General features: G+C 43.4%; 2 protein-coding genes across 7 annotated transcripts in view; one reads left to right on the top strand and one right to left on the bottom strand.

Moving 5' to 3' along the window:
- LOC120049577 (ankyrin-2-like) overlaps positions 1–17,128 on the top strand; it is a 192,541-nt gene extending 175,413 nt beyond the window's left edge. The window contains exons 43-46 of the mRNA XM_038995864.1: positions 7,330–7,413; positions 7,650–7,814; positions 15,120–15,308; positions 17,012–17,128. Coding sequence (XP_038851792.1) covers positions 7,330–7,413; positions 7,650–7,814; positions 15,120–15,308; positions 17,012–17,026 — 453 coding nt within the window. The 3' untranslated portion in view covers positions 17,027–17,128. The remainder of the gene's footprint in view (positions 1–7,329; positions 7,414–7,649; positions 7,815–15,119; positions 15,309–17,011) is intronic.
- Positions 17,129–21,385: 4,257 nt separating this feature from the next.
- The window catches only part of LOC120049576 (calcium/calmodulin-dependent protein kinase type II delta chain-like), a 107,692-nt gene continuing 101,211 nt past the window's right edge, over positions 21,386–27,866 (bottom strand). For all 6 annotated transcript variants that reach the window (XM_038995861.1, XM_038995860.1, XM_038995856.1 and 3 more), the window contains one exon: positions 21,386–23,013. Coding sequence is in view for 1 of the 6 variants with exons in the window: in XM_038995860.1 (XP_038851788.1) it covers positions 23,010–23,013 (4 nt within the window). In the remaining 5 variants the exon portion in view is untranslated. The remainder of the gene's footprint in view (positions 23,014–27,866) is intronic.

Genomic DNA, 27,866 nt, shown 5'->3' with positions numbered 1-27,866 from the left:
TCAAGATTTGTAGCTATTGAAGGTAGACCCTTATCACCTGAGTCGACTGGATCAGTCAGTGAGAATAGCTCACTTTTAAAAGACGAAGACATGGTACCTTGTGTGTCACCAATAACGGTAACTGAATCTGGTGTAGAAGTCCCTGAAAGTCTACCAATAATATTTGAGTCCACTACCCAATTCTTTCCTGAATCTTGTAAACCTGAAGGTCAAAAAATACTATATGTACCTAATTTAGCACAACCTTCAATAGAGCAAGGTTTGACACCATCTATGTCAACAATAACGGTAACTGAATCAGATGCTGATGTCCCAGAAAGTCCACCAATAACATTCGAGTCCACAGCCCAATTCTTTCCAGAATCTAGTAAACCTGAAGCCCAGAAAGGACTGTCAGTACCTGATTTAGCCCAAACTCTAAAAGAACCATCTGTGTCACCAGTAACAGTATTTGAAGAAGGAATACATGTCCCTCCATCAGTCATACGAGTCCCAGTTTACAAACTGAAGTACGATGCAGAGCTTTGGAAGCTGATCTCTCCAATACATGACCCCCAGTATGTAGGGGAAACCCCTAAAACTGGTATATTTGAGTATGCTGACAATATCATAGAGTATGTACAGACATCAGAAAGAGAAAGTCAAAGTTCATCAACTGAGGTTACTGAGGAAAGACCACTCACACCTGATTCTGAGTCTGAATATAGGCCTCTCTCACCTGAGTCAGTTAAGATAAAGACTGTTTTGAGATCAGATTCAGCAGAGTCAGTAAAGTCATTGAAAGCATGTCAATGTTTATCTCCGAATTCCCTCATACCCCAATATTCACAATATTTTCTTGAAACTGCTCAATCCTATCATAGATCATTTTCACCTGAATCAGTATCTGATGCAGACTTTGAAATAGACTCAAAATATTCAATAGCTCTGGGTATTGAAACTAGATCGTCCTCTCCTGAATCTCTAGGATCTGTCCATGAACATAGACCACTGTCCCCGGACTCTCCTCTACCTCCGTTTAGACAGGTAATACCTGAATCTGTTCTTGGATATAGATCCTCATCGCTTGAATCAGTGACTTCAGTGACCAAACATATACTATCTGAGGCTTTTTCCTTTTGGCAGAGACCAGACTCACCGGAGTCAATAGCATCAGATACAGAGGAAAGACCCCTATCACCTGAGTCTTTATCAGAGTATAGAACCATGTCTCCTGAATCAGTCATGCTACTGACAAACAGCAGATCATCATCACCTGAATCTACAGCATCAGTGGATGAGTACAGGTGTCTGTCTCCAGATTCCCCCATACCTACATTTAGACAGGCATTACGAGAGTCTATCGTTTCCATGGTTGGATATAGTTCCTCATCCCCTGCATCATTGGCAGATTATGAAACACAATCTGAAACAGAATACACTCTTTTGATTTCTGAAATTGAAGATAGACCCGACAGTCCCGATTCAACGGCATCAGTAGATGAGTTCAGAGCTCTGTCTCCAGACTCCCCAGTACCCAAGTACACACAGCACAAAACTACCACACTAGTGGCATGGAATAGATCAGCATCGCCTGAATCAATATGCTCAGATACGGAATCTGAAATAGAGTTATTCTTAGTTGCCTCAATTCTTCTTCAGGATAGATGCTCATCACCTGAATCAATAGCATCTATAGATGAATGCAGGGCATTGTCTCCTGACTCACCCATACCTCAGTTTAGGCAGATGTTACCTGAATCTGCTATTTCAACCATTGGGTACAGGTCTTCATCACCCGAATCATTTGCTTCCGATATTGAATATGTACCACTAATTTCTGAGTCCTTATTTGATGAGGTGAGACCAGACTCACCTGAATCACTAGCATCAGTGGATGAACATAGGTCTTTGACACCAGAGTCACCAATTCCACAATTTACACAGATCACACTTGGGTCTACCACAGTAGAAACAGGATATAGGTCTTCATCCACTGACTCAATAACATCAGACATGGAATTTGAGTTGGTATATTCTGACAAGTCCTGGCCTGAAAAAAGAGCAGTAATGCCTAAATCAGTGGCATCAGTTGATGAACATAGACCATTAACACCCGAGGCTCCTGTCCCTGATTATAGGGAGGCGTTACCGAAATCTGTATCAATAAGGGAATTATCCTCCACTGGGTCAGTGTTGTCGGATTCGGAACACTTGATATCAACTGCAGAGTATTTTCCTACTGAACCTACACAATTGTCACCTGAATCAGTTGAATCAAACTGTGGGGAAACAGAGTTGTCAGCCAAAAGTCTCATTCCTGAGCTTGTATTACCATCAGAAATATTGGCACGTGAAGAAACAGACCAGAAATCAATGGCTGGTTCACCTATACCTGGAACAACCATGATGGTGGGAGAATACAATCTTAAGTACGATGCACCTGAGTCTTTTCCTGACTGCCAACACATGTCACCTGCAACATTAGTGTTAAAGGCAGATGTTGGAATATCATCACCTGAATCTGTGTTATTAGAGAAACAAGTTGAGAAGGATAGATCGTTATCCCCTGAGTCAGCTGAATATAGACCCATGTCTCTAGAATCAGCAATGTCAATGGTTGACGTTAGAACATATTCACCTGAATCAATGCATGAGATGAATGACAATAGGTCGCTTTCTCCAGACTCAACCATCCCTCAGTATACAATATCAGGTGTATCACGTATGGATTCATGTAATATGGAGTATGCCACAATAGAACACAGGTCACCATCACCTGAATCAATGTCTTCTGGCTCTGAGTATGAGCTAATGGCCATATCACCGTCAGCATTAGAGAGTAGGCCATCCTCACCTGATTCCCTAGAATCAGTCGGCATGAATAGACGGCTATCGCCTGACTCACCAGTGCCTGAGTTTATGAGGATATTATCTCAGTACTTCATGGAACCCCTTCGTGATAGAACGTCTTCACCTGAGTCTGTGTCATCAGACACTGTTTTCGTAGCCTTACCTCTAGATTATTGGGCCGATGTCCGCCGAAGGCAGTCGTCTCCTGAATCCCGTGAATCAGATGAAGAGTTAAGTTTAGTTATTACAGGTACAGACCCAATGACATTTAAAGCAGGTACGTTGAGTCATGTGACAACTGTTTTAACATCTGAGCGTGTCCCATTGTCACCCAAAGAAAAGTCCTTGGGTGTCACTCTGTTGTCAGTCCCCGATAATGAATTTGAAATAGACCAAGGACAAATGAGCACAACAGATCAAGGCTTACCAAGGGTCAGTGGACTAGTAGCAGAAATGGTTACCTCATCTACAGGATGGACACTGACAAAGCATGGTTCAGAGCATGCTGAAACCATCCCAACTCCCCAAGCCACTATTGGTTTGGAAGACGTCAAAAAGGTCCAGAAAGACGTCCCAGTAAATCAACAACCAGTGAAGGTCCAGAAAGACGTCCCAGTAAATCAACAACCAGTGAAGGTCCAGAAAGACGTGCCAGTAAATCAACAACCAGTGAAGGTCCAGGACAGAAAAGAGGAAGAAGAAGAGGTCCTGTGCCCCAGTGCTGATACAATAAACACCCAGAAAGACCCACAGAGGGTAAGAGAGAGAGCATGATAAAGCTGACTTGCACGTGCCATGAAATAATGGAATAACTCCCATTCTAATGGAGGATGACAATAACACTGTGTGGTCGAAATGGATGTCTGGATTCAGCAATGTGTTTCGGCGAAATGGAGTGTATCTGAGGAATATTTGTGCGATCACAATATACTTGGATGCTGTTTGATGTAACTAACCAATTTGTGAACAAGCACAATCTCATCACTGTAACGTCATCTGGCACTATGATGTTGGCCTTTAGAATTGCATGGTTTGTTCTCCAATGGTTTGTTTTGTAATTTGTTCTTGCAGTGATTTAAAATATAACATGATGTTGTTGAAGAAAATGAATCACAAGACCTAGTACTCTGTTAGTGTTATGCAGTTTGTTGATGGTATGTCGGTGGTGCATGCCAACTGACTTGCTGTAACAACGCATTTCAGTAAACCATGTTCAAGTGATGTCAACATTTATTTCTAGGCTCCGTCTCAAACTGCCAAGGAAATACTGTTGCAGACCGGTTATGGAAAGATGCAAAGTGAATTAAAGTCTACCATGATAATGGAAAGTACTTTACATGAACAAAAGGCAGTTCCAGCCTTCAGTCAAGAAACCAGAGTATCAGGACTGGCATCTACTAAACAGACAAAGACAGCCACAGGCTATGAATCTTTTATATCAACTCCATTGCAGATCAGTGAACAAGACACCTTCACTACCCATAGAGCAGTCACACCTAAACTAAAGAGTCAGGAATCCTCTGACTCGAGTGAATTTACATACAAGGTATTTGAGCAGAATCAATCGGGTGAGTTATTTTCACCGATGTCAAGCCAATTCCTGGTGCCTCCAGATTACGAAGCTGTGTTTTCCGGACGCCAATCTCTGAGAGTCTCTGAGTGTAGCCAGGTGTCTCCCACTGATATGAGTCCAGTTTCGCCAGTCTTCAGTGACTCTCTGTCAGATAAGAGTCAGGTCACAACGACCACCCTGATAGGTCTTGAGTCCGCTTCCAAGTCTGTTACACCTGGATCCGCAGAAGCCTTTGAATTCTCCCCAGACTTTAAGCGAGTGCTCAATGAATTTGAGAAATCACTCTCTGCATTTGGACCAGATATCCAATCAGATTCTGCCCAAGAAGACTCAGACCTGGAGTTCTTTGACTGCAACGATGACTTGTCAGACTTCTTAGAGCCAGAGGATCTGGAGCCAGAGGAACCTGAAGTCCTCTACCACATCGAAGAGCCACCTTCCCCAATCCCCTTCGGCAGCACACCGGAAACAGGCTTCCTCAAAGGGAGCCCTTTATACAGCGCACAGTTCCTACGTGTGGATGACCAAAAGCGCTTCTCATCGGGTAGTGAAAGTCTTGGGGATTATGGCATTTATGACAGACCAGAAAGTGAAAGTGAAACTGTACCCACATGTGAAGAGCTTCCCTCCAGGTCGCGGGCAGGGTACGATGACGATGAGTACTCTCTGGAACGGGTAAGAGGTCGAGCATGACGACTGCACCCTGCCCTGGCTTGTGTCCCAGCTTCTCAGGCTGATTGCAGTGTTACCACAGTCCAGAGAGGACATCAACTCACTCAAACACAAGTACAAAAAGCTTATGAGTGCTGTGTTTGCATGTGTGTATACTTACAAAACAATACACTGTAAGTCAAACCACTCCAAAGTGGGGTCACTGACCAACACAATGGAATAATCATGGGACAAAATAAGGAATAAGAAATATACTTACATTTGAGAATGTTTGCTTGCTGTGTTTGCTAATTATTTTCATATTTTCAGCAAGGGTATACAATGAAGAGAATCTACAGTACATACGAAAACATTCTATTAAAAAAAAGTGAAATAATTGTCAAACCTTTACTGTCAATACTTCATATTCCACATCAACATTCCATACAGAGGTACTTGTTTAGGCTTTGACCACAATTTCTTTGGATTGTCATTTACATATCTTGCATGGCTGGTTTTGTTGAAGAGGTGTTGTACAACTGGGCCTTCTCTTCATTCATCTTCCATCTCCAACACCATTTCATAGAACCTCTCTCATATTTTATTTATTTCTGAAAAGTTATATCAGGTCTACGATAGCCTACTTTTGAATGCCTTTTTTGCCTTTCCAATGAGAGAAAAGTAAAAAAGTCCAACCGAGAAAGAGAAAAGAAGGAACACTGTTGCTTGTTGTTTTGTTCTTGCAGTAACTGTGCCTGCAGTAACTGCCTGCAGTAACTGTGCCTGCAGTAACTGTGCCTGCAGTAACTGTGCCTGCAGCAACTGTGCCTGCAGTAACTGTTCTTGCAGTAACTGTGCCTGCAGTAACTGTGCCTGCAGTAACTGTTCTTGCAGTAACTGTGCCTGCAGTAACTGTGCCTGCAGTAACTGTGCCTGCAGTAACTGTGCCTGCAGTAACTGTCCCTGCAGTAACTGTGCCTGCAGTAACTGTTCTTGCAGTAACTGTTCTTGCAGTAACTGTTCTTGCAGTAACTGTGCCTGCAGTAAATGTGCCTGCAGTAACTGTGCCTGCAGTAACTGTTCTTGCAGTAACTGTTCTTGCAGTAACCGTGCCTGCAGTAACTGTGCCTGCAGTAAATGTGCCTGCAGTAACTGTCCCTGCAGTAACTGTTCTTGCAGTAACTGTTCTTGCAGTAACTGTGCCTGCAGTAACTGTCCCTGCAGTAACTGTTCTTGCAGTAACTGTTCTTGCAGTAACTGTTCTTGCAGTAACTGTTCTTGCAGTAACTGTCCCTGCAGTAACTGTTCTTGCAGTAACTGTTCTTGCAGTAACTGTTCTTGCAGTAACTGTGCCTGCAGTAACTGTGCCTGCAGTAACTGTGCCTGCAGTAACTGTGCCTGCAGTAACTGTTCTTGCAGTAACTGTGCCTGCAGTAACTGTTCTTGCAGTAACTGTCCCTGCAGTAACTGTGCCTGCAGTAACTGTTCTTGCAGTAACTGTTCTTGCAGTAACTGTTCTTGCAGTAACTGCCTGCAGTAACTGTGCCTGCAGTAACTGTGCCTGCAGTAACTGTGCCTGCAGTAACTGTCCCTGCAGTAACTGTGCCTGCAGTAACTGTGCCTGCAGTAACTGTGCCTGCAGTAACTGTGCCTGCAGTAACTGTGCCTGCAGTAACTGTGCCTGCAGTAACTGCCTGCAGTAACTATACAAAATGTGTAACCATGATATAATGATCTATTATGCTCACAATGGCTGTGTGCTGTCTCTCAGGAGATAAATGAGGAGCTAGGGTTGCTGTCATCGGATAACTCAGAGGAAGAGGTGTTAACCTCCAGGGTGGTCCGACGCAGAGTTATCATCCAGGTATCGGGCATTGGAGAGCATGTGGAGGAGTGGGCCCTGCCATAGTGTGCTGTGGTGCTGGGTTTAGATGGGAGTTGAGTTTTAGCTTGTGGGTAATTTTGTTGCTGTGCTGAACTTTGGATAATGCCTATGATATATATATTCATATTTAGATTTCTGTCTCATTCTGTCTCCGCTTTGTTTTATACTGCACCCTCATATGCCATATCATTTTGTTCTGTGACAGATTGATAAAATATTTGTGGTCTTAGATAATGGTTCAAAATGACTGAACTGTGTTGGTTTATTTCCCTTTTTGAGTTTGCAATGTTTAAACCGGTTCCTCTGTGTACTTGCCTTAACTCCAGTGTGTGTTCCGGGTCTGTTAGGTCAGTGCTCTGACTGTGCATCTACTATGTTCTTTCTCCAGGCGGATGACCTGCCGGACATCCCTCCCCAGACAGTCACAGAAGAACAGTACATGGATGAGCAAGGAAACATGGTAGTCAAGAAGGTAAAGGGACATTTTACACCTACATTCACAGACACTTACCTCTAGAACACTCCCCGATTTACATTAGACCTCAACAACATAAGAAAAATATAAGCTCCCACCAAATGATGATTATTTATTACATAACTACTATTTATCAATGATTTTCCCAGGCAAATAAGTGTGTTTGCTCTTATATGACCTAGTCATGCAGCTCAGTGCTCTACATTCCTCTCTCTCTGGTCTCTCTCCCCCAGATCACACGGAAGGTGATCCGTAAGTACTTCTCTCCAGACGGTGTGGAGAGAGAGGAGGTGACGGTGCAGGGATCTCAGCAGGAGAAGGTCAGCGTGGAGGAGGGAGATGCCTTCTCCAAGGTGGTGAAGAGGACAGTGGTCCGGAGTGAGGGAGATCAGACTGAGGTCAGTCCGTCCATCTGACTGTCGTCTTTGTGTTTATACGTTTACATTTTGGTATTTAGCAGATGCTCTTATCCAGAGCGTCTTACAGTAAGTAGTGAGTGCACACATTTTCATATTTTGTTTGTACTGGTAAGGGCTGTGCGGTCAGCCGGTAATTGTCAAGCAAATAACTGTCAGTCTCACAGTAATTGACCGTTAATTAACATAAACACATTTAGCATCTCCTGGCTTCCACACAGCCTACAAGCCACTGATGCAGACATGTGGAACATCTACAATTTAAAGTCTAATAAATCCATGTAATATAGCCTACACCTAAATCCATTATTTATTTTTGACAGGTCTAAAGAAGCATAATATGAAGAAAATGTAGTCTATTTCATAAGAACAGAATAGCATACTCTGAGTTGGTCTTATTTTAGATCCTGATCTGGCTATGCCAAATGGCTGTGGGCTACACTAGTTCATTTAGCAGACAAGATTTGCTTCGAATTCCGTGGCATTATTTTATATTATTTTATAGTATGAAGAATACAATTGAACAAATCTGAATAAAACAGAAAGGATATTTTCTCCAAAAGATTTGAGAGAGTGTGCGCATGCGGCTATTCTGTGTTGAGCGGTTAACAAAGAATTAAGTATTCCTATATTCTTAATTTAGAGTTATTAATGTAACTTTAGTTGTTCTACAAACGTTGGGCTATATGTTTGGATTTTTTAAAAACATTGTTAGGCTGCATGATGCGAGTCTAATGATGATTTGGAAAAAAGTAGCTTGAAAAGCATGAGCTCTGCTTTGTTTTTTTTGTGCAGGCTGTACACACTACATCAGTCACTCATTCACAATTTGACAAGCACTTGATAATGCCTAGAATTTCACAGCGACATCCCCTTTGTGTGCCCGTAATGCACCCTAAAAAGATCCATGCCGCTGTGCGCTCCATCACGTGATTGGGTCTTTCTCACAGGCTACAAGTTAAGACACATCGAGGACACAACTGCGTGAGTCCTGATCCAATTCCCGAGGTGCATATTGAAGATATTGGAAGAACTGTCCACATTTGCTTTTCGTCAGCCAACAAGATGAGTAGGCCTAACAAAACAGCAAAAGCAGTAGCCTGTCAATCTACTATCCCACATAGTACAAAGGTCGACCTATTGTATTCTGTGGGAGAAATAAATATTCCAAACATGGAACAGTTGTGGGATGTGATAGATCCCAAATTAATACGCAATTTGCTGATGGTACAGATCAGAACTTTTAGCTTAAAATGTTGATAAACTATTAGGCTATTTCTTCACATTATAAGCACAGCAGTGCGCACATGGTAGTAGGATATAAGCGTGAATGTTCCATTAGTGGGAAACACCATTGTCAAAAGTGACCACAAATGCCATTATGCAATTAATGCTTTTATTATAAAGGTGCATTTTATAGCAAAATATTTCCTCCCCAAACTTGAAAGTCACGCATTGCTTATGTATGCCAGTTAGGCTCTACACCCCTTGTAAAGCTGATTAATGTGCTTCATTTTAAGAAGGTATTTGGCCACTTTAGTTGTGATACAACTAAAGTGTTTTCTCGTGTTTTCTCGTGTTTTCTCGTGCAAATGCATAGCATATAGAAATGTTGCACAACATGAGCTCTCATGAAGTGTTTGAATCAATTTTCATTGATGTCAGAGTGATTAGAGGGACAATAGAGTGCTGAGTACCAGGCAGTTAGCAAGTGTGTTAGGCTACTAATGACCAGCAGCAGCATCAGAGCTTCGAGAAGCCTAATTACCGTGACTAAACAGTCACGTGGAATTTGACTGCCTGCATGACTGCCGGTGTGGAGGTAATACAGTCAACGCGACAGCCCTAGTACTGGACCCCCATGGGATTCGAACCCACGTCTCTGTGCCAAGTGTCTTTCTTTGGGGTCAATATTCCAGTGTTTCTGAAAACTATTGAGTATTACATGCAAGAACCATTTCAATGGCAGTATACTTATGCAGTATACTAGATACTGTAGATATCTGTCAGCTAGAACACTACATCTCCCATAACCCCCTGCGCTACAGGTCACTTGGCCAATTAAGGAGCTGAGTGATAGGTTAACTTGGCAGCACCTGTGCTAAACTGGGAGCATGCCACAAGAGGAGCTGCAAAATGCACAGCTTCATGGACCCAGGGGGTTTATCTGGATCAAAATGGGGCTTAGATGGTGGGAGTGGCAGTGGGCGTGGCAGTGGGTGTGGGCGTGGCAGTGGGCGTGGCAGCGCATTGGTACCAACCATTAGTATGTGTGTAACGGGGGCTGAGCTATAGCGGCGTTTGTGAGACAAGGGCGGATCCAGAAGGGGCCCGGGGCCGGGTAATTTTTACAAAAACATCTGTAGAGTCAGAATGTTTTGAGCTCTATGATACTCACAAGCGTCGTTAGAAGGTAAAGGGTTCTTCTACATAGAAGATCAGAGGAAATCCCAGGACATACAGTAGTGTCTATAATGCTGTATAAGCTCACGTAGTTGCTGTCACAAACTCCACACAGTTGTCACTGACTAGTTGGATATTCATTTCCCACTGAGCAAACCATTTCTGTTCGTCATATAATTCATTTTGATCAGGTTTTTGCTTTGGCTGACCTTATTTTCTTTATTGACATTTGTCAATGAAACGCATGAATGCAACTGTTCATGTCAAATAGTTTTGTGTTCTACTAAGCTAACATATAGAATAGTTTTGTGTTCTACTAAGCTAACATATAGAATAGTTTTGTGTTCTACTAAGCTAACATATAGAATAGTTTTGTGTTCTACTAAGCTAACATATAGAATAGTTTTGTGTTCTACTAAGCTAACATATAGAATAGTTTTGTGTTCTACTAAGCTAACATATAGAATAGTTTTGTGTTCTACTAAGCTAACATATAGAATAGTTTTGTGTTCTACTAAGCTAACATATAGAATAGTTTTGTGTTCTACTAAGCTAACATATAGAATAGTTTTGTGTTCTACTAAGCTAACATATAGAATAGTTTTGTGTTCTACTAAGCTAACATATAGAATAGTTTTGTGTTCTACTAAGCTAACATATAGAATAGTTTTGTGTTCTACTAAGCTAACATATAGAATCGTTTTGTGTTCTACTAAGCTAACATATAGAATAGTTTTAAGATGGTCATACCATAGATCATTTAGCTAGTTGATTTGGAATTTTAGGACCCCTTTAGGTATCAAGAAAATATATAACGATTTGATAAATTATTACATTTGGCTTTTACTACTGTAGCCCATAGAAACACATTGAATAACAAATTCATAAAAAATAAATAATAAGGAATAAGGATTTGAAGTGTCTGTCCTATATCTAGGAGATATAAGAAAACTCTGGAAATATTTTTGTGTTTTTTAGGACACATAGTTAAACCCTTATTTTTGTTGCCACAAAACTACCTCCATACTTCCATTTGTTTGTATGGGTTACTTTCAGACGAGTCCCGTCTTTCCATAGAGTGGTCATAACCGCTCGGACGCTACAGGCGTTTTCGTGAAAAGACCGATGTTCAGGATGTCTCCTGGTCTGACAAACACCACTGTAGCTCGTGGATTGAGATGCAGCCAACCTGATATCTCTAGCTTAATTAAACTGAAGGATTTTGATGGGGATTGTTTTATTATGTTACTTAGATACGGGTGCATCAGTAGACTCTTAAGCAATAATTATTAAAGGTCTTATAAATTAATGATATATACCCATTGATTCTTGAACAATATAACTTATAAATGAGCGAATATATAATATGAGATGAATAGTCATAAACCATCAGAACCCAAGATATAAGCTTGTTTTACTCCAATGTTTGTAAATACAGTAAATGTTACAAACACTATTTAGTCTCAAAACATGATTAAAACTATAATTTTGATATCATGGATGGTCAGTCCTTGCATCCATAGCTCTGTCTATGAATTTGAGAGTGGTTAAATTTCTCCAGCCCCATCTCTCAGCTTTTTAACGAAACAGGTGCACTTTGTTATTGTTTCAACTGCTGATTGCCTCTTTAATGTTTGAATGAAACCCTTTTGAATCATTTAATGTTGGGAGTATATTACATGCTAACCGAGTTAGACCTTTTGATTTGAAGTACTGTATGATTAATACACTGCTCAAAAAAATAAAGGGAACACTTAAACAACACAATGTAACTCCAAGTCAATCACACTTCTGTGAAATCAAACTGTCCACTTAGGAAGCAACACTGATTGACAATACATTTCACATGCTGTTGTGCAAATGGAATAGACAAAAGGTGGAAATTATAGGCAATTAGCAAGACACCCCCAATAAAGGAGTGATTCTGCAGGTGGTGACCACAGACCACTTCTCAGTTCCTATGCTTCCTGGCTGATGTTTTGGTCACTTTTGAATGCTGGCGGTGCTTTCACTCTAGTGGTAGCATGAGACGGAGTCTACAACCCACACAAGTGGCTCAGGTAGTGCAGCTCATCCAGGATGGCACATCAATGCGAGCTGTGGCAAGAAGGTTTGTTGTGTCTGTCAGCATAGTGTCCAGAGCATGGAGGCGCTACCAGGAGACAGGCCAGTACATCAGGAGACGTGGAGGAGGCCGTAGGAGGGCAACAACCCAGCAGCAGGACCGCTACCTCCGCCTTTGTGCAAGGGGGAGCACTGCCAGAGCCCTGCAAAATGACCTCCAGCAGGCCACAAATGTGCATGTGTCAGCATATGGTCTCACAAGGGCTCTGAGGATCTCATCTTGGTACCTAATGGCAGTCAGGCTACCTCTGGCGAGCACATGGAGGGCTGTGCGGCCCCACAAAGAAATGCCACCCCACACCATGACTGACCCACCGCCAAACCGGTCATGCTGGAGGATGTTGCAGGCTGCAGAACGTTCTCCACGGCGTCTCCAGACTCTGTCACGTCTGTCACATGTGCTCATGTGCTCAGTGTGAACCTGCTTTCATCTGTGAAGAGCACAGGGCGCCAGTGGCGAATTTGCCACTCTTGGTGTTCTCTGGCAAATGCCAAACGTCCTGCACGGTGTTGGGCTGTAAGCACAACCCCCACCTGTGGATGTCGGGCCCTCATACCACCCTCATGGAGTCTGTTTCTGACCGTTTGAGCAGACACATGCACATTTGTGGCCTGCTGGAGGTCATTTTGCAGGGCTCTGGCAGTGCTCCTCCTGCTCAAAGGCGGAGGTAGCGGTCCTGCTGCTGGGTTGTTGCCCTCCTACGGCCTCCTCCACGTCTCCTGATGTACTGGCCTGTCTCCTGGTAGCGCCTCCATGCTCTGGACACTACGCTGACAGACACAGCAAACCTTCTTGCCACAGCTCGCATTGATGTGCCATCCTGGATGAGCTGCACTACCTGAGCCACTTGTGTGGGTTGTAGACTCCGTCTCATGCTACCACTAGAGTGAGAGCACCGCCAGCATTCAAAAGTGACCAAAACATCAGCCAGGAAGCATAGGAACTGAGAAGTGGTCTGTAGTCACCACCTGCAGAATCACTCCTTTATTGGGGGTGTCTTGCTAATTGCCTATAATTTCCACCTTTTGTCTATTCCATTTGCACAACAGCATGTGAAATGTATTGTCAATCAGTGTTGCTTCCTAAGTGGACAGTTTGATTTCGACAGAAGTGTGATTGACTTGGAGTTACATTGTGTTGTTTAAGTGTTCCCTTTATTTTTTTGAGCAGTGTATATTCAAAACCTTAATTTGCCTTAAACCTGTCTCCTGAGCCCTTCGTACTGAGATCCTTTGCATATTCATGGCCCTTGTGTGGTCAACCTCTGGCTACACCACAATATATCATGTATCCTTAATTGCTACAGAGTGTACAGTGCATTCGGAAAGTATTCAGACCCCTGCACTTTTTTCACATTTTGTTACGTTACAGCCTTATTCTAAAATGTATTAAAAATACTTTTTTTCTCATCAATCTACACATAATACCCCATAATGACAAAATGAAAACCGTAAAAAAAAAAATCTAAGTTATTTAAAAATAAAAAAGAGAATACCTTATTTACATATGTATTCAGACCCTTTGCTATGAGACTCAAAATTGAGCTCAGGTGCATCCTGTTTCCATTGATCATCCTTAAGATGTTTCTACAACTTGATTGGAGTCCTCCTGTGGTAAATTCAATTGATTGGACATGATTTGGAAAGGCACACACCTGTCTATATAAGGTCCCACAGTTGACAGTGCATGTCAGAGCAAAAAACCAAGCCATGAGGTCAAAGGAATTGAATGTAGAGCTCCGAGACAGGATTGTGGGAAAGGTACCAAAACATTTTGGAAGCATTGAAGGTCCCCAAGAACGCAGAGGCTTCCATCATTTTTAAATGGAAGAAGTGTGGAACCTCCAAGACTCTTCCTAGAGCTGGCCTCCTGGCCAAACTGAGAAACTGTCACTCTGACAGAGCTCTGGAGTTCCTCTGTGGAGATGGGAGAACCTTCCAGAAGGACAACCATCTCTGCAACACTCCATCAATCAGGCCTTTATGGTAGAGTGGCCAGACGGAAGCCACTCCTCAGTAAAAGGCACATGACAGTCCGCTTGGAATTTGTCAAGAGGCACCTAAAGGACTCTGACCATGAGAAACAAGATTCTCTGGTCTGATGAAACCAACACTTTGGCCTGAATGCCAAGCGTCATGTCTGGAGGAAACCTTGCACCATCCTTACCGTGAAGCTTGGTGGTGGCAGCATCATGCTGTGGGGATGTTTTTCAGCGTCAGGGACTGGGAGACTAGTCGGGATCGAGGGAAAGATGAATGGAGTTAAGTACAGAGATCCTTGATGAAAACCTGCTCCAGAGAGCTCAGGACCTCAGACTGGGTCGAAGGTTCATGTTCCAACAGGACAAGGACAACGACCCTAAGCACACAGCCAAGACAACGCAGGAGTGGCTTCGGGACAAGTCTCGGAATGTCCCAGAGCCCGGACTTGAACCTGATCAAATATCTCTGGTGAGACCTGAAAATAGCTGTGCAGCAACACTCCCCATCCAACCTGACTGAGCTTGTAGTGTCATACCCAAGAAGACTCGAGGTTGTAATTGCTGCCAAAGGTGCTTCAAAAAAGGGTCTGAATATTTTGTAAAAATGTCTACTTATGGGTTATTGCGTGTAGCTTGGTGAGGATTTTTAGTAATTTTTTTTAACCATTTTAAAATAAGGCTTTAATGTAACAAAATGTGGAAAAAGTCAAGGGGTCTGAATACTTTCCGAATGCACTGTAAATCAGTTAGCTTTAAACCCTATGTTTGACCTCTCCAGTTGACCTTCTCGGAGCCCCTTGCCCTGGGGGCCACCACGGCCTCGGAGATCGAGTCAGAGCAGGCGCAGGGTCGAAAGGTCAGCAAGGTGGTCAAGACGACGGTGGTGAGGGGCGAGAGGATGGAGAAGCAGACGGGTGACCCCTCGCTGGCCGCAGACCTCCCCTCGGCCAAAGAGGACTTTGAGAAGGTCAGTAGGTTGAGTGAGACCAGTTGTGATATAAAGCCAGGAAGGTATTTTCTACCTCAGTGGCTCGAGCACAGCAGGTTGAGCTGGATCAAGTGTTGTAAGGGATACTATGCCTGGAACATAAAGCTGAATGCTTAGAGCTTTATAGCATGCCATTGAAATGGTTCTTGACTGACATGTTTGTTACTGTATGACCTGGTAAAAGCTTATTGAAGACTTAACTCAACTCTAAGAACAGACACAGAGTGTTTTGGTGTTTGAAATGTCCTTTTCCTTGTTCTGTCACATCCAGGCATTGAGTTATGCTGGAGGCTTTGGGAAAATTCAACTTCCCCATTTAATAGAGAAAGAGGTTGTGAAGGAGGACGGTTCTGTTGTCAAAAGGTTTGAGAACAGCATGGGAGTGTTCATTAATTGACCCAAGGTGTCCATGTTTGTACACTCCTGTTAGTTTGTTGAGTGATTTATCTGAAAGCATGATGTAAATACCTCTGTCTTAACATTTAGATTACATGCTTAGATAAAATGCTAAGATTCGGACCTGGGCATGTGCAAAGTAAGTGACCCATCGAAGGGCGTGTTTAAGATGACTCATATGGTTGCTGTTGGTGATGGTAGAGAGAAGGCTAACCTGCATGGGTTTTTTTGAGACGTGGATTAGCTTGAATGGTTTGAGTCACTATGACCAGTGACCAAAGTTAGTTTTGGTCGAAGCCTGTCAATGAAGGTTTGACAAAACTTTCAGGTTCTTTTGGAATTACTGGTTAACCAAGTCTAATAAACTCTCTCTTCCATCTCTCGCTCTCTCTCTCCTTCTCCCATCTCCTTATCTCACCCACCCACTCCTTCCCTCCCTCTCTCCATCTCTCTCACCCCACACTTCCTCACCTCTTCCCTCCCTCCACCTCTCCCACACCACCCCACCCCACACCTCCTCCCTCCTTCCCTCCACCTCTCCCACCCCACACCTCCTCACTCCTTCCCTCCCTCCATCTCTCCCACCCCAACCCACCCCACACCTCCTCCCTCCTTCCCTCCATCTCTCCCACCCCACACCTCCTCACTCCTTCCCTCCCTCCATCTCTCCCACCCCAACCCACCCCACACCTCCTCCCTCCTTCCCTCCATCTCTCCCACCCCACACCTCCTCCCACCTTCCCTCCACCTCTCCCACCCCACACCTCCTCACTCCTTCCCTCCCTTCATCTCTCCCACCCCACCCCAACCCACCCCAACCCACACCTCCTTCCTCCTTCCCTCCAATTCTCCCACCCCACACCTCCTCCCTCCCATCTCTCCCACCCCATACCTCCTCATTCCTTCCCTCCCTCCATCTCAAACACCCCACACCTCCTCACTCCTTCCCTCCTTCCATCTCTCCCACCCCACCCCACACCTCCTTCCTCCCAATTCTCCCACCCCACACCTCCTCCCTCCCATCTCTCCCACCCCATACCTCCTCATTCCTTCCCTCACTCCATATCTTCCGCCCCACACCTCCTCACTCCTTCCCTCCTTCCATCTCTCCCACCCCACCCCACACCTCCTTCCTCCCAATTCTCCCACCCCACACCTCCTCCCTCCCATCTCTCCCACCCCATACCTCCTCATTCCTTCCCTCACTCCATATCTCCCACCCCACACCTCCTTCCCTCCCACCCCACACATCCTCCCTCTTTCTCTTTTCTCTGTCCCATCTCCAGAACCCAGATGCGTAAGTCTCGTACCCAGAAGAGGACTGTGGCGATGGATGCCCAGGGTAAGCATGTGCACCTGGAGCGGCTGGACGACACCCCAGAGACCCTGCAACCCGATGCCCTTCAGCGACACCTGCACCTGCTGCTCCAACGCTATTGCGCCAAGGAGGAGGAGGGAGGAGAGAAGGAGAAAGAGGAGGAGAGGAGAAAGAAGAAGTGATGGGCTTTTTTGATTTGCTGGCTGAGTTGTGTGTCTTCCCTTTTGGCCTTGCCCCCCATGCTACATAAGCCTCCTATCCACAAAAAACCTATGAAGTCTTGTAAGCTAATCTCTACCACAACTCTGACCCCTCGATGACCCCTAACGACCCTTAACCTTTACCGCCCAGCCAGACTTCCCCTGCTAAAGACACTGGATTGCGTTTTGGTTTCAATTTTTGTTTTTCCCTTTTGTAGCAAATAATGAAACAATTATTATTTAATTTTTTTGCTTTTGACTTGTTTCCATTATTTTTTTTGCTCATTTTGTGACCAAAGATGGCACCCCCTTTCTCGTCGGGTGACTTAGAATATTTTTTTTGTCGTTATCCTTTTGTTTGGTTCGTTTAGTTTTTGGCTGCTGTGGTACAATAAAAAAAACAACACAAAACAAATGGTAGGAATGAAAACAGGAAACGTATGAAGAGGGTGCACCTCGCACGTTAGCCTCATGCAGAGGCCTCTTTCTGAAGGAACGATTGTAAACATTTGTAAATAGAGAAGACTGGTAGAAAACAAAACAAACAGCAATTCAAAAGCATTTGTTATATTTGTCCCACGGTACCTGCTGTACACGTACGTGTACCAATCTGTTCTGAGGTCAAGGGTGACGGGTCTTAACACATTTGACCCTTTTCATCCGACTATCAAGAGATTGTTACATAGGAGTCAGTTGTCATAAACAGTTTTGGAGAGATACTGTTTTAAAGGAGTGAATGCCATAGTCTTTCATCAAGGACTTTTGAATCAGATGAGTGCAAATACGCTGTGATCTGAACCCCCATTTTACTGAAGCAAATCATCCCCATATAACCCTCCACTACTGTTCAGTTTACAAGGTTGGCTCAAGGTGGTTACGTGTGTAATGATGTGGTGTTGTTTTTTTTACGTGAGCTTTGTGAACACACGTTCAGCCCCAGCCCCAGGTACTGTTCCCATCTCCCTGTTTTTCTCTGTCTGTTTCTGTAGTATGGGTGTTGTGTAGTCAAACTTCCTTCTGAGCAGTACATCAGACTGCTGCCACCTATGTGTGTGCGTGTGCGCGCACGTATGTATGTGAGTGTGTTTGTGTGTTAGTTCATAGTATCCTCACCGACATTGCGACCTGCCATTTGCGAAAGAAATGATCCAGAATGTTCTCTTTACTTGTCCTTCATGTACGCGCTTTTATCTCCCATTACTACACCTATAGGTCATAACACTAGGTACGTCGCCCCTCCTTCCCTCCCATTACTACACCTATAGGTCATAACACTAGGTACGTCGCCCCTCCTTCCCTCCCATTACTACACCTATAGGTCATAACACTAGGTACGTCGCCCCTCCTTCCCTCCCATTACTACACCTATAGGTCATAACACTAGGTACGTCGCCCCTCCTTCCCTCCCATTACTACACCTATAGGTCATAACACTAGGTACGTCGCCCCTCCTTCCCTCCCATTATTACACCTATAGGTCATAACACTAGGTACGTCGCCCCTCCTTCCCTCCCATTACTACACCTATAGGTCATAACACTAGGTACGTCGCCCCTCCTTCCCTCCCATTACTACACCTATAGGTCATAACACTAGGTACGTCGCCCCTCCTTCCCTCCCATTACTACACCTATAGGTCATAACACTAGGTACGTCGCCCCTCCTTCCCTCCCATTACTACACCTATAGGTCATAACACTAGGTACGTCGCCCCTCCTTCCCTCCCATTACTACACCTATAGGTCATAACACTAGGTACGTCGCCCCTCCTTCCCTCCCATTATTACACCTATAGGTCATAACATTAGGTACGTCGCCCCTCCTTCCCTCCCATTACTACACCTATAGGTCATAACACTAGGTACGTCGCCCCTCCTTCCCTCCCATTACTACACCTATAGGTCATAACACTAGGTACGTCGCCCCTCCTTCCCTCCCATGAGTCACTTGTGCGTGCCATCTCACCCCTGTTCATTTCCCCCTATAAATAACTTTGATTAAAGGTATACTCAGTGATATGACGTAGATGCATAAAGTCAACATAGTGGGTCAATATCCACAACAACTAAGAGCGTTGAAGCGTGAGGCTCAACTTCTCTGCTGTTTTGGTCCTGTGGCTACCACTCTGTGAACAGCGTGAAGCGAACCCGTGCCCATGCGCAGATACTGTGTGTGACTGTGTGAGAGCCAAGTCTTGCATCTCGCTCATCTCAATATCTGCGGTGCTGCTCGTGGCAACATCATTTCATTGAGTTTAAGCCTGTTAAGATCGTACAAGCAAGTATGGGACAGAGAGAGACCAGTGTTCTGTTTTATTTGCTGTTGTTGATTAGATTTGTTTTCTGTTGTTGGTTTTATGGTATCCAATAAATGGTGATAAGATCAAAAGATTGGCACATCATCTTGAGTTTCTGACAGATTATTTTTGGTCTGACCTGCTTCGTGTTTGCAGCGTGGAGATAGAAGATCCTTTATCATTGGCCCTTTTACATGCATTATTTCTTGCTCAATGGTATGTTTCCACAATCTTGTTCTGAGGGCAGATTGGTTGGATGGCCAAGGGACGGAGCTTGAGCTATATGATTGGTTGGATGGGGCCAGGGGGTGGAGCTTGTGACAGGTGAAAGTCAAATGAGAAAAGCAACGTTAGTGGTAGGTTGGTGGATGGATGAACGAATGGTGTTAAAGGCGGTTTGCGACATTAAGGTCCCTGGTTCAACTCCCCATGCGTCGCTTCTTGTTTCCTAAACTAACTTCATCTTATTTTCTAAATTTTTATTTTACCCCTTTTTCTCAGTATCCAATTGGTAGTTACAGTGTTGTCTCATCACTGCAACTCCCGTACGGACTCGGGAGAGGCAAAAGTCAAGAGCCATGCATCCTCTGAAACATAACCCAACCAAGCCACACTGCCCACTTAACCCAGAAGCAGCAATGTGTCAGAGGAAACACTGTACACCTGGTGACCATGTCAGCATGCACTGCATCTGGCCCATCACAGGAGTCACTAGTGCACAAAGACACTAGTCAAACCCTCCTCCATTGTGTGCCACCCCATGGGTCTTCCAGTCGTGGTCAGCTGTGACAGAGCCTGGACTCGAACCCAGAATCTCTAGTAGCACAGCTAGCTCTGCCTTAGACCACTGCACCACTCGGGAGTCCACATCACTTTAAAAAGTAAACTGTGCATCATTTCTTTTGACTGGTTAGATTCAAAAGACCCAAACTTCCAGCTGAAGATGTGTGCCTGAGTGGCAGAGGGTATAAGACATAGGTTGTCATACAGAAGGTGCCTAGTTCAAATCCCGGTGTATCTTTTGTTTCCTTCACATTTCTTGCCTAAACGTTCTGCCATCAGAACAAGCTCTACTGTTAAATACCATCCAAGCAATATCATTGTGATTTTGGCTCCCACAGACTTGCAAGGCCTATTCATTTCAACTGGTATACATGGGGGTGGAGTAAACACTGAGCAGTCTTCTGCGGATTACATCTTTGCCAAGTTTAATTTTGTTTCTCCGTATTTATTGATGTCCAGCCATGCTCCTCCTCTCCTCCTCCAGTGTGCGGAGACATGAGTGTGTTTTAGGTGTGTGTAAGTTGAAGATGGGAAAGGGAATTTCAATTAAAACTCTTCGACCGATAAGTTGCCATTGTACGCAAGGCTTCACATGAATTCTGAAACGCTCTAGAAACCATGACTGAAACAAATGCAGAAACCAAAACCAGAACTGACATGGATGTGCTGTAATCTTGGGCTGGCTGGCTGAAAGCATCGTTGGTGTTATCTGTGGTACAGACTTTATCTATGTAATCTATCTAATATTACGGTTCATCACTTTGCCAATTAACTTTGTGTGATCAAAATAAAAGAAACAAAAAAGAAATGTCAAAAACGTGCATTTGATTTGATGAATCGGCATCTTGTTTCCATGGTGATAACAATATTACACATATATAAATATCTATGAGGGCATGTATTAGTTATGAAGTTAATAATAAAGGAGGGAAAAGTCTGAATGGCTAACATGGCATAGCAGCTACAGTGTACGTGGCAGAATATTAAATTGTACATGTGTCAAATGTGTGTGGTGTGGTTGTCATTTTTACTAACCATGCTTTGAAGGATTACACTACAGCCATTAGAAGTCAAATGTAAACTTTATTATTTTTTTATTACAGTGATCACCTCACAAACTTTAAGCTATGGGCAAAGTGACATGGAAATAAGAGATTTGGCAGAAATCACATTTTATTTGATATTTCTTAAACATCTATCAGTCCTTTCTCATCATGGCAACAATATACACTTTGTCCCATAGTACAGTTCAACGTAACATAAAAAAAATGATTGTGTTGTCTCACCATTCCTGCAGGAACAAATCATAAAATGGGGTAGGGAACAGTTCTTAACACCACAGTGGCTATCCTAATGGCAAACCTACTCAGTGCCTTTAATCCCAAGCGTTGTGTAACTAAATATTCGAGGTTGACCGTGATTCAATTCTACTGCATCTCTTACTCCCTCACATTTCCATCGGCAAAACCAACCTAAACACCCATTTATGAAAATATCTACCAACTAGGAAAAACTGACAGGAACAATGTGATCCCATATGACTGTCTCCCTTCTCAGTATAAAACGTTGTGTGTTGCAACTTGTCAAGTAGAGTAACTAACACCCAGGTGTCAGTGGTAAAAGCGGCTAGTAAAAGGCTATTTGTCTTCGATAGGTTCTTATGCATGGACACGGGGTTGGGGAGAGAGGAGATGCTACAGACTAAAACAAACAGAGAACCATTCGCTATACATGAAAGGGTCAATAGTTCCCAAAAAATATATAACCAATAAAATTCACATAATTATCATCCTTATGAAAATATCATGATTGGATTTTAAAACAGTGTTCCATATGTCATACAATGGCTTTGAGTAATACAAGTGAAAGAATGATCTATAGTTTACATTCTATCATTGAGAATTCTGTCACATTGCGATGATGTAGACGCAAACGCATAACATAGGATACCATTATCCCCTTAACATAAACTGTCAATAAAAATTCCCAGTAATCATACTTAATATTGAGGCAGTTGATAACAACTTGAATTGTTAAAAAGATTGCAAACTAAGCTCATATTTAAACAGTTTAATATTCCAGAGTTTAAGCAAAGATATAGCGATTCACGTCAATCACAAGTCTATACATCACCAAAACAAAAGCAAGCTCATGTTTGTCGTTCACTTATGTTCTTAGATTTTTCTGCACAAAGACTGACATTTAAAGAAGGATTGACAGACTGCAATGTTGGTTTAAGGCTAAACCTATATCACTTGAGTTATTGATGTGTAATATTCAGATGATATGATGAGTTTGATATTGGTTCACCGCATGTTCCTGACACTGATAATATTGAAGATTGAATGCCATGGGAAAACGCTCAAAGTTAAAACATGTTCAAACAGAGGAAATCATTGTTTCAGAATAAAAAAAATACATGTTTAGTTATAAATGTCCTGCGATGAGACAGAAGAATGCGATAAAACAACATTGTCACTCTAAAATGATCAAATATAAAATTATATCGTCAAGATTGTTGTGTTTTTCCTTTTCATCTATTGCAAGAAGAATCTTGAGTTCAGCATCGACGATATGTAAACAACACTCTGAGATGGCAGAGTTGGGCCGGGATTGAATGAGGATGTGACAGACACTTGGTAGGCGGGGTCCATAGATCAGCAACAGCTGCAGGATAGGGAGTCATCTCAACTGCAATACAAAGATAATTTTGGAATTAGTAACTTGTGTTGTATTCTTTTATTTTGTTAGGATTATTTTGCTCTTACTGTAGTACTTTAGGCCACTCCCGACCGGTCACGTTGTTCAGCGCTTGAGTGGCGCAACGGTCTGTGTTGCTACAGATGCTGGTTCAATACCCGTGCCGGCCTCAACTTTTTCCTCGCTCATTTTACGTTATTTGAAAACGAAATCTCCAAAATATTTTTATTTATTTTTTAAACAAAGCGATTATTATTATTAATTTAGAATTATATAAAAGCCCGTTGGATATTCTCACAGATATATTATTAACCCTGTTATTCGGAGGACAATATATATTGGTCATATTGGTCATGGCTCCTGAGTGGCGCACAATGGGACTGCTATGCAGTTCTCCAGCTGTATCCAGTAAAAGCAAGCGAGGTTCAAGGCACGAGGGCAGGATGGGCCGCAGAGCCACTCACAGAAGACGGATCTAGCCCATGGGGAAGGGAGGAGGAACCCCACCCCGCCACATTGGGTAGCACAGAGCAACACTTTGTGGGGCATTGCACTAATAATGGCACAGACTAAGGAAATGTTCCTGCTGTTCTGTTCTTAGTGCCAGTCTGCACGTTGAAACTAAAACCATGTAACTAATAATGGCATCTTTATGCTTTCGTTAATAAAATAATGATAAAAATACTCTTTCAAAATGCCGATGTTTATTTAGTTATGGATCCATAACGAATTACTATGGGAATAAAAATCACTGAATTACAGAAATATCCTCCAATCCTCTATAGTCCCTGTGCCGAAGAACACAAAGGCAACCTGCCTAAATGACAACAGACCACATCCGTAGCCATGAAGTACTTTGAAAGGTTGGTAATGGCTCACATCAACACCATTATCCGAAACCCTAGACCTGCTCAAATTTGCATACCACCCAAACAGATCCACAGATGATGCAATCTCTATTGCACTCCACACTGCCCTTTCCCACCTGGACAAAAGGAACACTTATGTGAGAATGCTATTCATTGACTACAGCTCAGCATTCAACACCATAGTACCCTCAAAGCTCATCACTAAGCTAAGGATCCTGGGACTAAACACCTCCCTCTGCAACTGTATACTGGACTTCCTGACGGGCCGCCCTCAGGTGGTGATGGTAGGTAGCAACACATCTGCCACGCTGATCCTCAACACTGGAGCTCCCCAGGGGTGCGTCCCCTCCTGTACTCCCTGTTCACCCACGACTGCATGGCCAGGCACGACTCCAACACCATCATTAAATTTGCAGACGACAACAGTGGTAGGCCTGATCACCGACAACGACGAGACAGCCTATAGGGAGGAGGTCAGAGACCTGGCTGTGTGGTGCCAGAATAACAACCTATTCCTCAACGTAACCAAGACTAAGGAGATGATTGTGGATTACAGGAAAAGGAGGACCGAGCACGCCCCCATTCTCATCGACGGGGCTGTAGTGGAGCAGGTTGAGAGCTTCAAGTTCCTTGGTGTCCACATCAACAACAAACTTGAATGGTCCAAACACACCAAGACAGTCATGAAGAGGGCACGACAAAGCCTATTCCCCCTCAGTAAACTAAAAAGATTTGGCATGGGTCCTGAGATCCTCAAAAGGTTCTACAGCTGCAACATCGAGAGCATCCTGACGGGTTGCATCACTGCCTGGTATGGCAACTGCTCGGCCTCTGACCGCAAGGCACTACAGAGGGTAGTGCGTATGGCCCAATACATCACTGGGGCTAAGCTGCCTGCCATCCAGGACCTCTACACCAGGCAGTGTCAGAGGAAGGCCCTAAAAATTGTCAAAGACCCCAGCCACCCCAGTCATAGACTGTTCTCTCATTAGCTAACCGGGCTATCTGCATTGTGTCTCGCCACCCACCACCCCCGCTTTTACGCTACTGCTACTCTCTGTTCATCATATATGCATAGTCACTTTAACCATATCTACATACTACCTCAATCAGCCTGACTAACCGGTGTCTGTATTTAACCTCGCTACTTTTACTTACCTATTGTTCACCTAATACCTTTTTTGCACTATTGGTTAGAGCCTGTAAGCATTTCACTGTAAGGTCTACACCTGTTGTATTCGGCGCACGTGACAAATAAACTTTGGCGGAGAGTCACGTCATATTTTTCGATATACTGAAGGCCTACCATAGGCAAAACTACTGTCTCACTACTGTTGAGTAATGTGCTGTTAAATGTGGTATAGGTCTTATTTATTTAAAGAGCATATTTAAGTTAGAAGCAATAGGATTTGAAGCAAAAGCCTACAACTATTTTAGCACCGTTTCGCACTGCTCTGAGACAAGCATGGGGACTGGTTTTGATAACGGACTGAATCTCCGTTTGGGTATTGGTTAGACTACAATTATACAATTAGGGTGTAGAAATGTGAGTGTAACCTTTATTTAACTATTTAACTAATTCTTATTTACAAGGACAGCATACTCCTTCCTCCCCATCGGGGAATTGAACCCCGGTCTCCCACGTGCCTGCACGACACGGGGATTCTTTAGCTAAATAGCCCAGTACAGTACTCCCGACCATCACGTTGTACAGCGCCATATTTTCCATTCCATCCTAATGAAAACCCAGAGGTTTTTCCATTATTCTTGGAATAGAAACACCATAACATTAATCTAATTAATTAAGCAACATTTCTTAAAAATCAGTCCCATATACTATGTTCTTACAAAAAAAGTTTTTAAATGCTATAGTACAGCCCATATTGAAGGCTATCAAATGCTTCTCAAAGATGCCCTCTGGTGGTCAAACTAGCACTAACTAGCATTAATGGTACCAGTGGTTGGCACTTAAATAACGTCTGAAATACGCTGCAACTTTTAAAGGACTGTAGCTAAGATGGGCTGAGCTACAGTCACCAACCTTGACTAGCTAGGGATGATCAAGGCTAAACAGGAACCAAGTCAGACCACACTACAGTACAAAAAAAGTATGAATGTATGTACTTGTAAGTCGCTCTGGATAAGAGCGTCTGCTAAATGACTTAAATGTAAATGTACATACAGTAGCACCTAGTAGCTACATAGTGGAGACCACACTACATACAGTAGCACCTAGTAGCTACATAGTGGAGACCACACTACATAAAGTAGCAGGCTAGTAGATACAGTTGAAGTCAGATGAACATACTTTGGTGTGAAAAGTGCAAATCAATCCCAGAACAACAGCAAAGGACCTTGTGAAGATGCTGGAGGAAAAAGGTACAAAAGTATCTATATCCACAGTAAAACGAGTCCTATATCGACATAGCTTGAAAGGCCGCTCAGCAAGGAAGAAGCCACTGCTCCAAAACAGCCATAAAAAAGCCAGACTATGGTTTGCAACTGCACATGGGGACAAAGATCGTACTTTTTAGTGAAATGTCTTCTTGTCTGATGAAACAAAAATAGAACGGTTTGGCCATAATGACCATCGTTATGTTTGGAGGATAAAAGGGGATGCTTGCAAGCCGAAGAACACCTTCCCAACCGTGAAGCACAGGGGTGGCAGCATCATGATGTGCGGGTGCTTTGCTGCAGGAGGGACTGGTGCACTTCACAAAATAGATGGCATCATGAGTGAGGAAAATTTGGTGGATATATTGAAGCAACATCTCAAGACATCAGTCAGGAAGTTAAAGCTTGGTCGCAAATGGGTCTTCCAAATGGACAATGACCCCAGGCATACTTCTAAAGTTGTGGCAAAATGGCTTAAGGACAACAAAGTCAAGGTATTGGAGTGGCCATCACAAAGCTCTGACCTCAATCCTATAGAACATTTGTGGGCAGAAATGAAAAATCGTGTGCGGGCAAGGAGGCCTACAAACCTGACTCAGTTACACCAGCTCTGTCAGGAGGAATGGGCCAAAATTCACCCAACGTATTGTGGGAAGCTTGTGGAAGGCTACCCGGAACGTTTGACCCATGTTAAACAATTTAAAGGCAATGCTACCAAATACTAATTGAGTTTGTAAACTTCTGACCCACTGGGAATGTGATGAAAGAAATAAAAGCTGAAATAAATAACTCTACTATTATTCTGACATTTCACATTCTTAAAATAAAGTGGTGATCCTAACTGACCTAACATGCTGACCAGACCGGACACGTCGCGTGATACAGGTTATTCAATTATTGCACGCGCGCCAATGAGCGTCTGCGTTGCCAAGGGCTAAAATAGAAGTCGTTCCTATTTCTGACGCAGATCGCGCTGCAAGTCCTGCCTCTCCCATCTCCTCATTATTTTATAGAAGCAGGTACCCACGTGCCATCTCCTCATTGGTTATACCCACGTGGGTGATTGAAAGACGAACTGTTTTGCCGGTCGTCGTGGTAATACTATGAAAGTTTAGATGCCAATCACCATATTATTTCAAAGATGAAAAAGCCTGGAAGGAGGAGAGATGACTAGAAATGATTCGGGTGACCGTTTTATGTGTGGATTAATTGTCGGAGTAGAGGACCTTGTGCATTTCAGGTAAAATAACAACTCAATGTTTATATCCCAGGACAAATTAGCTGGCAACAGCAAGCTAGCTAAATAGGACAAATTAGCTAGCATGTGCAAGCTAGCTAGCTAAAGTGCCATACATGTTTAATGCTTTTCGACCTGTCCCCAAATTAATGTAATTGGTTCAGAGTTTGTTTTGATATTTTAACTTGCGTGTCGTGATCGCGTTTGGTGTAGGGGGACAAAGTACATTTATGCACGATGGCGCACGCGCGCAGCCGGGTTTGGGTTCCGTGTAAGACAGGGAATTTTTACTAGGATTAAATGTCAGGAATTGTGAAAAACTGAGTTTAAATGTATTTGGCTAA

The sequence above is a fragment of the Salvelinus namaycush genome, chromosome 6, assembly GCF_016432855.1.
Source record: "Salvelinus namaycush isolate Seneca chromosome 6, SaNama_1.0, whole genome shotgun sequence".
In the NCBI taxonomy this organism is placed as follows: Eukaryota; Metazoa; Chordata; class Actinopteri; order Salmoniformes; family Salmonidae; genus Salvelinus; species Salvelinus namaycush.
The sequence above is the reverse complement of the archived record's forward strand: the minus strand, read 5'-3'. Positions and strand labels throughout refer to the sequence as shown.